The sequence below is a fragment of the Vulpes lagopus genome, chromosome 2 (assembly GCF_018345385.1).
Source record: "Vulpes lagopus strain Blue_001 chromosome 2, ASM1834538v1, whole genome shotgun sequence".
Taxonomy (NCBI): Eukaryota; Metazoa; Chordata; class Mammalia; order Carnivora; family Canidae; genus Vulpes; species Vulpes lagopus.
The window spans coordinates 31,925,265-31,937,776 of NC_054825.1; the positions used below are offsets into that span (position 1 = coordinate 31,925,265).

The following is a 12,512-nucleotide window of genomic DNA, read 5'->3' on the forward strand; positions in this document are numbered from 1 at the left end:
CTTTCTCGGTGTCTCTCGTGAATAAATAAATAAAATCTTTAAAAAATATATTTTATTAGAAGACTTAAAACAATCATATGGCTCTTTCAAATAGTAATCTTTTCAAATACTCTTCTTGAGTCTTAGGACCAAGAATACCACTGGTTCCAAGAATACCACTGGTTAGTAAACCATGTGTAAGTGAAATATCCTGCAGAATATATTTGAGGCTATCTCTCTGGCCAATCAACTCACAGAATTTCTTTTTAGAAAAACTGAAAGCAACTATTGTTCTAATTGTTTAAATATTTAAAATGCTAATGGAATAAGCTATTCTCACCTTCTCATAAAGCAGCTGAGGTAAATTCTGTTGCTGCCTGTCTTGAAAACACTCATAAAGCTGAAGCAGTCTAGCACATAATACTTGTTCTTGATTGAAGAGAGGATGATGGCTGAATTGCAAACCCACTATGTTGAGATCTAACTGGTACATTTCCCTTTGACCTTGCATTTTGTTCCTAATAGAGCTTTCTAGATCAGGTTTCACTGCCTTTTAAAGAAAAATATGTACACAATGTTAATTTGATTCTTTGTATTCCTTTTGAAATTACAAGGGACTTTTCCTTATAAAAGTAACACGTTAACTGTAAGAGAAGCAATAAAGAATAATTTGATCCTTCTTTCTTGAAATTGATTTTGGCTCTTGATTTAATAAAATATATTACATCCACCTTAATCATCTTGCTGTAAATTATTGTCATATACCTTATTGTTGTGTGCTGGCGGAGTTTTGATTTTCAAGTTATAAACCCCTACAACAATTTCCTATAGGAACACTATGACAAATGGTCTTTAGATGGCTGGGTCAATAGTCCAACTACCTTACCATCTAATAGTCATCTATGGGTCAGAGTTAAGTGTAAACCCTTATTAAAACATTGTTCTTATGTGAATATATCGGTAATCCCCTGGAAAATTCTGTGAAGGGGCTTGGACCCTCTAAGCAAATACTACCTTATAAGGATACCATCTTTCTTTATCCATGAGATGGTCTCCACTTGTATACCAGATTGCCCCTAAACTAGTTGAGGTTTGTAGGCCTTAAATTATATATAAAATGATTCAATTATGTTTTAGTACACTATTCTGAATTTAAGCACATTTGTTTAAATATGTGCCTGGTTTTTGGTGATGTAATCTGAGGGCTAATGGGTTACTTAGCATGTACAGTCTAGTTCATGAATGCTTAGCCACTCCCAATAAGATCCATGACTGCATCTACCTAAATAAAAGAGAACAAGCCCTCTCTCTGGATTGGACTGGTGTAATAAAACATGGTCTCCTGTGCCATTGCTATTACAACAGCTATTATACTGAAAAACTGCCTGGCCTGGTGTGGCAGATCCAGTGCTTCTTAAGGACTGCAGGTCACAGTATGATGCCTACATTTCTTCCTCCATACTCTCTCCTGAGCTAGGAATCTTACCCTGTTTCCTTACTGGCTTGAGGGCAGGCAAGAGAAGAGCCATAAAGTTTGTTTTTGTTTTACCCTTATCTTGTCAGTCTCTATTTTCTATGGAAGGACCAACTTAGAGGAGAAAACCTGCTTTTGATTCCACTTATAAGATTTAGTTAGGGATGTCTGGGTAGCTCATCGGTTGAGTGTCTGCCTTTGGCCTGGTGTGTGATCCTGCGGTCCCAGGATCGAGTCCCACATCCGGCTCCCTGCATGGAGCCTGCCTCTCTCAATGCCTCTCTGCCTCTCTCTCTCTCTTTATCTCATGAATAAATAAAATCTTAAAAAAAAAAAGTTTAGTATTAAGTAACCGAATTGTAAATAAACTTTTGAAAACTAAAGTTCCTAAGCTAGAGAGGCGTATCTTATTACACAGATTCAGCACTGGTCAATTAAGTGAGGGGATTAAGTGAACCTCTGGAACTAAGTGTGTTAGACCAAGAGCACAAAGATCTAGGCAATAATAAATCAAAGGCCAGATAAATGCACAAAAACATTCAAGCTGATGACAAGTGTAAAATCTATGCAAACACATAAGAAAATGTTAGAAGAGGGAGTAAAGGGCATAGTCAAATAAATGGTTGGGCAAAACCAGTCAGCAAACAACAAGCAAATAAGACCTGGGGCAGGTTTGCGTGGGGCTCCCTGCTCAGCAGGGACCCTGCTTCTCTCTCTCCTGCTCCCCCTGTTTATGCGCTCTCTCTGTCAAATAAATAAATACAACAACAAAAAGACTTGGGGTAGAGGAATCTGGCAGAGGTAACAGCAAAGAGAGGAGAGGACTTTGGTACTGGGGCAGCTATTATCTGTGCTTCAGTCGCCCTTGTATCTTTTATTCTGGTGAGAAACCCCAAATGAGCCTTGCCTCCAAGGTTAACTGGGCAGAGTAACAAATGTGGAGACAATAAAAGGGAAAAGCAAACAGAAGCATTTATCTTTTTTTTTTATAAAGGGTTTTATTTATTTATTCATGAGAGACACACAGAAAGAGAGAGAGAAAGAGAGAGAGAGAGAGAGAGAGAGAGAGAGGCAGAAACACAGGCAGAGGGAGAAGCAGGCTCCATGAAGGGAGCCCGATGTGGGACTTAATCCCAGGACTCCAGGATCACGCCCTGAGCCAAAGGCAGATACTCAACGGCTGAGCCACCCAGGTGTCCCCAGAAGCATTATCTGACATAAATTCCAGAACATTGTCTGTTAAGGATGCTACAGAATGAATTTTAATACTCAGTTTAGAAGCTTGGTTAAATGACATTTCCATTTATTTCTAAGTCTAAAGGTCCATGAAATATTGAAATTATGCTTGGATGAAGCTAGAACAGATGCACTTGAGGAAAAAGGTACTTGTTCAGCCCAGTGGATTTCCAATTTGGGATTCTGGTGGTTACAAAGGTTAATTTGGATAGTGGTTAATAATTTCTCCATAAATTGTATATTTTGCATTTTTTTGTTATCATCCAATTGTTTATTCATTTATGCATTCATTCATTCACCAAACTGTCATTATTTCAAGGATCTGTCTCCCTAAGAACAATGGTCTCAGATAATTATGTCAAAATATCTATGTTTTAGCTTCAGCAAAATTTAGATAAAACATTTTGTCACCTTAAGATATAAAAGTTATGTCATATAATGGCAAAGAACAAGGGATTTTCTCTCCTCCCTCTTTTATTCTTTTATTTTTTATTTTTAATGGAGATGGGTTTTTAGTAGCCAAACTAGAGAAAACAGAGATATTTCAATGTTGGGTGTGTATGTGTGTTTGGGGAGGGGGACTCATTTATGACTTTATAAAATGTCAGTACATGTGTTAAAAATTAGGATGGGGCAGAGATGTGGTATGACGAGCACCATGCAAAAAATAATCTTTTCTAAGATTATGCCAGTCAAATGATGTCTTTTCTAATGTATACTAGGACCATAAAAGTTTACATCTACTGAGGTTGCATTACAAATAATATAAGCACTCAATGGGACGCCTGGTGGCTCCGTGGTTGGGTGTCCGCCTTTGGCCCAGGGTGTGATGGAGTCCCACATCGGGTTCCCTGCATAGAGCCTGCTTCTCCCTCTGCCTGTGTCTCTGCCTCTCTGTGTGTGTGTCTCTCATGAATAAATAAAATCTTAAAAAAATATATAAGCACTCATTGAGTGTCTACTATACACTAAGCATTTGGATATGTTAGCAATTGATTTAAAAGAAAAAAGAAAAAACAAACGAATGAAAGAAAGGAAGGAAGGAAACCCTACTCTGCAGTCAAGCAGGAAAGAGATTAGGTAAATAGAAGACATAAATACAGATTGAGCCTTGAGAGAACTACAATCCAGCAGAAATGAGTTAAGTCCCAAATTGGATTAAATATTATCCTCAGTATGCTTAACAAAACAAGCAACAGAATCTTCCTGAAAGAAGATATCCTCTTGAGCTCTTATAACTTTTCATAAATATTTGCAATGCAATAAAAAGTCATCAACCATAATAAAAGACAAGTTTAAACAAGCAAAATGAAGAGAAAAAAAATAAAAACAGACTCACAGGGACCCAGATGTTATAGTTACCAGGTACAGACTTTAAAGGGGCTATTATTGGGATCCCTGGGTGGCGCAGCGGTTTGGCGCCTGCCTTTGGCCCAGGGCGCGATCCTGGAGACCCGGGATCGAATCCCACATCAGGCTCCCGGTGCATGGAGCCTGCTTCTCCCTCTGCCTGTGTCTCTGCCTCTCTCTCTCTCTCTGTGTGACTATCATAAATAAATAAAAATTAAAAAAAAATAAAGGGGCTATTATTAATGTGTCTTAAAAAATAAGAGTGAAAACATGGTGTATTCTAGGAGAAAGCTGGAATATATACATAAGAATCAAATGTTAAGTGGACATTTTAAAGCTAAAAATAGGGGTCTGGGGAATGGGTGATGGGCACTGAGGGGGACACTTGACGGGATGAGCACTGGGTGTTTTTCTGTATATTGGTAAATTGAACACCAATAAAAATTAATTTAATAAAAAAATAAAGAAATAAAAATGAAGTACCTCAGAAAAATAAAAAATAAAAATAGGGGTCTCAGGGTGGCTCAGTCAGTTAAGCATTTGCCTTTGGCTCAGGTCATGATCCTGGTGTCCTGGGATGGAGCCCCATGTTGGGCTCCCTGCCCAGAAGGGGGCCTGCTTCTCTCTCACCTTCTGCCACTCCACTTCCCTTGCTTGTGTTCTCTCACTCTGTCAAATAAATAAATAAATAATATATTTTTTAAAAAGACTAAAAAGGGGATCCCTGGGTGGCTCAGCGGTTTAGCGCCTGCCTTTGGCCTGGGGCGCAATCCTGGAGTCCCGGGATCGAGTCCCACGTCGGGCTCCCGGCATGGAGCCTGCTTCTCCCTCTTCCTATGTCTCTGCCTCTCTCTCTCTCTCTCTCTCTCTCTCTCTCTCTCTATGTCTATCATAAAAAATAAATAAATAAATACATAAATAAATAAATCTTTAAAAAAAAAGGCTAAAAATATACTGAAAATATCTGAAATTAAGAATTCATTAGACAAGTGTTTCTGGGAATATGGTGGCATTATAGTTTTAGATACTCCCAAATCTCTACCATTAAACAGAGCAACTAGATAGCAAAGCCAAAAATCCATGGACAAGATCCATAACAAAACTACATCTCTAAGAATCCCTTGTGAAACCCAAAATGCAAGTAGATGGAGACAAACCATCAACAGTAAAAAAAGGCACGCATAGTATTGGTGATTCCTGGAAGAAAACAAAGAAGCAACGACAGCAAGAGAATCTCAAAGAGTCAATAGTTGTTCACCATAAAGTGCAGCATGCCAACTCAAAAACAGTAGCTAAAACTGGAAGAGGTTTTGTCTTCCTACTAGAGTTGGAGTAGTGGAAGGAGTTTTGGTGAGGACTAAAGGGGCTTAGAGGAACCTACTTCCTAAGAATTTTTAGGACAAGTCTTCACATTAAAGAGAAACTGCTAGGAGTGAAATAAAAATTGAGAAAGCCAGGGACCACAGAGATTAAGGAAAGTGAAGGTACAGAAAGATATCTGGGGAGGGAGATACAGCCAAGAAATTTCAGAAATCCAGGCACTATATATTTTTTAACATTACACGAAAACAACAGAGTTCTGTGACATCAGAAAAGCTATCAGGGACCACCTGGGTGGCTCAGTTGGTTAAGTGTCCAACTCCTGCTTTCAGCTCAGATTATGATCTTAGGGTCATGGGATAGAGCCCTGAATCGAGTTCTCTGATTAGCAGGGAGTCTGCCTGAGATTCTCTCTCTCTCCATCCCACTCTGTCCCTCCCCTGTGCTTTCTTTCTCTAAAATAAATAAATCTTAAAAAGAAATAAGAAAAATGAATATACAGTAAAAGAATATCCCCACAAAGTACAACAGAAAGAACTCCAAAAACAGATAAAAATAGAAATGTACTTTTGAATGAGCTAAAAGAAAGTTTTTATGACATTTAAGAACATAAATCAGAATTAGAAAAACTGAGAAATGAGGTGACAGAAAGTGACAAAAAATTAAAAATTTTAGAAATTAAGCCTAAAATAGAAGGAGCACCAGAACAAAGAAACACCCCACTCTTTCTTCTAAGGTGAAAAAGGAGAAATCTTTCCAAATAAAAAAGAAATGGATAAAGAGAAAGAATTCATTCAAAAGATTTAATAGGAGATAAAATAGACCAGAAAATCAGATAAGTGAACTAGAAGACAGATCAAATAAAAAATACTCAGACTAAAGATCAGAGAAAAGACAAGAATAAAAAAAATAAAAGCAAAATAAGACACAAGGGACATGTGTACTTGAAGTCCCAGAACAAAAAAGAGGAGGAGACTAAGGCATTAGTAATATTTGCTAAGAAAATGGCAGAGAATTTTCTAAAACTGATGGATGACATGGAGTCTTACATTTAGGAAGCTCTAATAGCCCAAAGCAGAATAAATATTGAAAAAAATCCCACATCTTAACATATACCGGAAATTACTGAACACCAAATAGAAAAACTGAAAACCAAAATAAGACTTTAAGACAGCTGTTTAAGGGGTGCCAGGGTGGCTCAATCAGTTAAACATCTCTTCATTTTAGCTCAGGTCAGGATCCCAAGATCGTGAGATCGAGCCCCACGTAAGGCTCCATTCAGGGATTAGAGCCTGCTTAAGATTCTCTCCTCCCTCTCTCCTTACCCCTCTCCCCACTCTCTAAATAAATAAATACTTAAAAAAAAAAAACGAGATGGCTTTTCAATGAAACAATGCAATTCAAAAGAGAGTGGAAAGCTCTTTTCAAAGTGCTAAAAGCAAAATAACATCCAACCTAGAACTCTAGACCTAACAAAATATACTCCATTTCAGATTTTTATTTTATATATTTATTTTATTTACTTCAGAGATGTGCTAGAATTCTCCACTGGACTTGCAGACTTCTACAAAGGTACTCTTCTACGTGGATATTGTCAAAATCAGTGAACTTTGGGGAGAAAGAAAATAGAAAATTCTTATACCGTTATGATAACGATACCATTCTCTCCAGCTTTCTTCTTCTTTATCAAGATTGTTTTGGCTATTCAGGGTCCTTTGTGGTTCCCTATGAGTTTTAAGGTTGTCCATTTCGTTGAAAAATACCATTGGGATTTTGATTGAAATTGCACTGAATTTGTAGATTGCTTTGGGAAGTATGGATATTTTAATGATATTAAGTCTTCCAATCCATGAACACATGACGTCTTTCCACTAGACAATCTTTTATTCTTAAAGAAACTGTATCTATAATTAAAAATATTCCCACAAATAAATTTTCAAGCCAAAACGGATTCATCAGTGAATTCTCCCGAACGTTTAAGAAATAACACTAATATTGTACAATTCCCTGAGAGAAGAGAAAAAGAAAAAATATATTTCATACAATGGAGTTCTAGATAGCAAGAAGATTAAGCAAATTATTGCTGCATGCAACAACACAGAATACCTACTCTATTATTCCATTTATGTAAAACAGGCAAAAGTAACAGATAAGAATAATCTACAGTGGTAAGGTTATAATAGCAGTTACCTAGAGGGGAAACAGTTCCTAGAAAGGACATGAGGGGGTCTTCTGGAATGATCTCAATGCTGGTTACCCAGGTTTGTTGACTTCGTGTAAATTCATCAAGCTAATATACTTGATATGTTTGTATTTCTGTAAATAAAGATAAGTGAATACATTGCTAAAATCCCTCTCAGAGTCCTGGAAAGGGACCTCTGCAAAGTTAGGGACCCTAAGCTTAACACTCCTTAGCTTCACAGCAAAATTGTCTCAATCAGAGGCAATGACAATTCTCTTTTAGAGATCTGATCTTAAGACACCAGATTGAGGGGTGCCTGGGTGGCTCAGTCGGTTTAGCATTCAACTCTTGGTTTTGGCTCAGATCTTCATGATCTCAGGGTCACGAAAACTGAGGCCCAAGTTGGATTCTGCATGCAGTGGGGAGTCAGCTTGAGATTCCCTCTCCCCTTCCTTCCCCCATCTAAAATAAATGAATCTTAAAACAAAACAAAAAAGACACCAAATTGAGCTCTCTAAAAGTGATTCTATATATGCAACTGAGGATCAGAAGTCTGTGGAAATACATGCTTGGGAGTCACCAGCAAGCACATGGTAGCAGAAGCCATTAAGTTGGGATTATCAGGTAAAGAGTATGAAGAAAAAGACAATTAAAAGACCAAGGACTTAATTATACATTCTCATTATTGAGTTTCTTTGCTTTGGGTTGGGTACAATTTTGCTCATAAAATGATCAGAAGTTCTGGTAGACAACTGTATATGTCTGTAATTTAAAAAGTGGGAAAATTAATTAAAGCCTAAAGGCATTTTGTATAGTAAAATAATAAAAGGCTTTCTTAGCAGCAAAAAGTGTTGGTATATTTTTAGAAGATCCTGAAACAATTTATAAACAGTATAAAGATATGAAAAACATATCACAATATAAGAAAAAAATTTTAATTTCCTGAATTCTCTGGGCAAGACATAGAAGCTAAGGAAGAAAAGAGAGCATATGTCATATATAAAGACGCTCACGTATTACAGAAAGACAAAGAGATTCTCAAAACTATTAATCTCTTCAGGTAAGGGAGAGCTCTCATTTTCTCAGGCTGTGAGGTATCAACCTCATAAGTGCCCTTGCTATTAATATGTCCCTGCTATTGGAATATGCAAGAACTACAGTTGTAAAGAAAAAGCATTAACTACAGAAGGCATATAATTACTGGGAGAGGATAAATAACTCACAGGTTCAAAACAACAGAGGGAATAAAGAATAACATCCTATTAAGTGTTTTTAGTGGATATTTTTTCCACTTTATATCCACTTACAGCCATATTTCTTTTTTTTCTTTTTTTTTTTTTAATTTTTTTTTCCATATTTCTTATATATGGAACAGTTAAGGAAAGTGAATGGGAAATTGAGTTTTTATACATAGTTCCGATTTAAATTTTTCAAACCAGCGTTTAAATATAACTATTTCTTTTTAAATTCAATTAGCCAACATATACTGCATCATTAGTTTTAGATGTAGAGTCCAATAATTCATTAGTTGCATATAATACCTAGTGCTTATTATATCATATGATGTAATGTCCATCTATTTCTGTCTAAATATTTCTTCTTGTTAGGTTAATGGACTGCTAATTTTCATAATGTCTTAGAATACATATAAAATTTGTTTCTTTGCTTATGAGTATAACATACATTCATTTTTGAAATTTAGAAAATGGAGAAAGAAATAAAGAAGAAAATTAAAATAGTTCTATATCCTATTATCCAGTGATAATTATTAACTTTGATATATTTTTCCAATCTTTTAATGTATCTACACATTTATGTACTTATTCATTTATTGATAAATTCATTCGTTATCTGTTTTTATAAAATTAGGATATTATACCTTTGCATTCTGCTCTTTTCACTTTGTAATTTAAGTATTTCCCCATATCACTGAACATTCTTCGAAAACAAAATGGCTATTTCACATTTCATCATAGTTTTGCCATTATATTACTAGATTTACTATTATTTTACAGGGTGAATTAATAGCACAAAAACATAACTTATAATTGTTATTACAAGAATTCTTCTCATAATAATAACAAATAAACTGTTGTTGGTTACCTTTCTGTATATGGTCTTTAGCGCTGGATTTAAAGATCCCTTGTTTGTGTTTAGCCTGAAATTCCATGACTGTCTAATGGGCGAAGGTAATGACATAATTTCTCCACTTTCTTCAAACCAACACCTTCCCTATCAAAATTATTCATGAAATATCATAATAAAATATTTCACTAAAAACAAATGTCGCATACTATCAATGAAATGGTATAACTTGTTAGCTGGTGCACTTGCCTCTTCTAGAGTAAGCAGGCGATTTTCCATTTTGTTGCAGGTCTTTTTATATATTTGTGGCTTTCTCTGAATATAGAATCCTTCATCTTCTAAAATGCGTGGAATCATATCTTTTGGCAGTTTACGCTGGTTGACCACTTAACAATAAAACCTAGATATTACTTTGAAGTCCAAAATGTTAAACTGGTATTGACCAAACAAGAAAAAGAAAGGTAACATATACTCTATCACTGAAGTTTAGCAGGAAATCTAAATTTATATGTATCAGAAATGAGTTCCTTTAACCAATTTCCCTAAAGTCAGAGAAGACATAAAGACCAAATAGAGAAAACTTTATGTAATATTAAATCAGTACATTTTATCTATCCAGCATACAAAGCAACTATTATTCTATAATATGATTTATTAATGATTTAAACATTTTGTTGTAAAGAATTCTACCTGGAGCACTACTTGGGACAAAAATGTATGCCTGTTGTTTTTTGATTTGTTCTTGATCATCTTCATATTCAGCAGCTTTTACTTCAAATAAATCTGGAAAAATGACTTCCTCCATAAAATCTTCATCTTGGCCTTCAGCAAAAGTTTGTAAGTGATCACCAAGTGAAAAATGCTTGGAGTAACTATCATTTATTGATCTCTGTTGAATGCCAAAAAGAAAAATAAGTAAGCATGCTGTCCCAAGTGATTAATATATAGATAAGTGAGATGTATTGGGACCTTGCTGGGAATTGTCTTTCTGAGCCAAGCCACCTAAGTTAGAGTTTAAGTTTAAACTGTTATAATAAAATTTCATTGAACATAGAACTCATTTATGGCTTAATAGTACACAGAATGATTTTTCTAAAACCTTTCTTTGCAATTCACAATGCAGGAGTACTGAAATAGAACTAGAATTCAAGCCCCTCCTCTTCCATGGAAAATGCCCTGAGATATTGGACTATGATATTTCAACTACTGAGAATTCACAGTGTAAGGCAAAGTCCAAAGACACTAGGGCACGCAGTCTTAAACCACTCTTTTTTCACCATTCAGAAAGCAATGTTTTCTAAAATGATATGGAACAATCATGCTAGTTTCTGGATGGTATTGAAAAGAAAAAAAAAAAAGAAAATATTCAACATAGAAGTCTATGGCATAATGATTATAGTGAAATTCTGAAATATGATAGATACTATAAAAACTACAAACAATCCAAACACAGGTATCTAGATAGGTGTATTACTAAATATAAAAATGCATATTTTTATATCAGGATCAGAAATTTTATATGAACCTCTTCACACACAAAAAAATCACCAATTTATTTTGGATAACTTTACTTGTCTAATTTGAAATCTACATATATTGAAAAACAGAAGGACACAGAAAGTGTGTGAGTCATGCAAATAAAAGCCCTCAATTTTCCAAAACATACACTTGAAGATAAATTATTAAATTAAAAAAATAATCACAGAATTCCTTTGAATAGAGAACCTTACATAGCTTTGACCAGCTCTGACAAAATTAAGGAATTAACATAGTTAATCAACACCTAGGTTCATATCAAGTCATCACAACATCATATTCCTCTTCTCTCCCCATCATGAAATCAAAAAATTATTTTACATTCAAAAACCTTGTGGCATCTTTTCCAGAATTCAAACCAGGTATGACATTGACATCTAGAAGCAAGATTTGGGGGGATCTCTGAAGATGCCAATCACCTACAAAAAAGGGGCTCTTTGTTCTACCAGGAGCTCCTATTATCAAGCACCCCTGACAACATCCCTGGTGTGGGCTTTCATCCTACCTTCAGAGCTAAGGACTGATGGCTGAGTATGTCAGCCCTCGTCTTGGATCCCAGCCTTTTATTTATAACCAAACAGGTCTCTTTTATAAATCTTACCCTATTCAGTTGACCTATATTTTTAGCCTGAGACAAACTGTGGTTTCAACCAATATAAGCCCCATCTGACCGATTATTCCTCACTTTTTCTAAGGCTAGCTGTTCTCCTTCCTGGTCTTTACTATGCAGCTAACAGCAGAGCAGTGTCTGTGCTGTTAGGTACTGTGTGACAGGGAGTATGAGGTCAGAAGGCATCCACCTAACTTTCCATTCATAACTCTAGATGGATACACCTGAGCTTGTGTGGTAAAAAAGAGATATTACCTCTCCCTCCCCATGCCACAGGAACATGCCTTGTTAATTGTGGTGTAATAAGTAGAACTGTCAGAAAATAACTTTGGACCTCACTCTGGGCTGCCCAGACAACATATCTGGGACTAGGACTCCCCTTTCTCCCAACAGGAAGAAACTCAGTCTCCCAAACAATGACTTTCTCTTCCCTGTGATGAGAGCAGTAGTTTCCTATGGACCTCAAAGTCACCAGGCACAGGGCAATGGCTTTTGAAGACAACACCTCTAAACAACCTGCATCTATCTAAACCTGACTTACTAAAGCCTTAAGTAGCCTATTTGCCTTGCCTAATTTCTCTCATGCCTGCCCTCTGAGAAGGAAAAGCAGCCATAACCACAGCAACTGACCCTGGAATCTGCTGGGTGGACTTTCTCTTATTTACCCAGAAAATCTCATTCTTTAACCCATATTGTGAGACTTCACGAGGTTAGATGACTTGGCAGAGCATGCACATGTT

General features: G+C 36.1%; 1 protein-coding gene across 2 annotated transcripts in view; it reads right to left on the reverse strand.

Moving 5' to 3' along the window:
• CC2D2B (coiled-coil and C2 domain containing 2B) overlaps positions 1 to 12,512 on the reverse strand; it is a 109,442-nt gene that overhangs the window by 84,646 nt on the left and 12,284 nt on the right. The window contains exons 6-9 of one of the 2 annotated variants that reach the window (XM_041745230.1): positions 10,317 to 10,515; positions 9,876 to 10,012; positions 9,645 to 9,773; positions 320 to 529 (exon numbers count right to left, since the gene is read on the reverse strand). In XM_041745230.1, coding sequence (XP_041601164.1) covers positions 320 to 529; positions 9,645 to 9,773; positions 9,876 to 10,012; positions 10,317 to 10,515 — 675 coding nt within the window. Of the gene's footprint in view, positions 1 to 319; positions 530 to 8,898; positions 10,516 to 12,512 lie in introns of those variants that run through there. The other variant, XM_041745231.1, reaches the window with a different exon arrangement.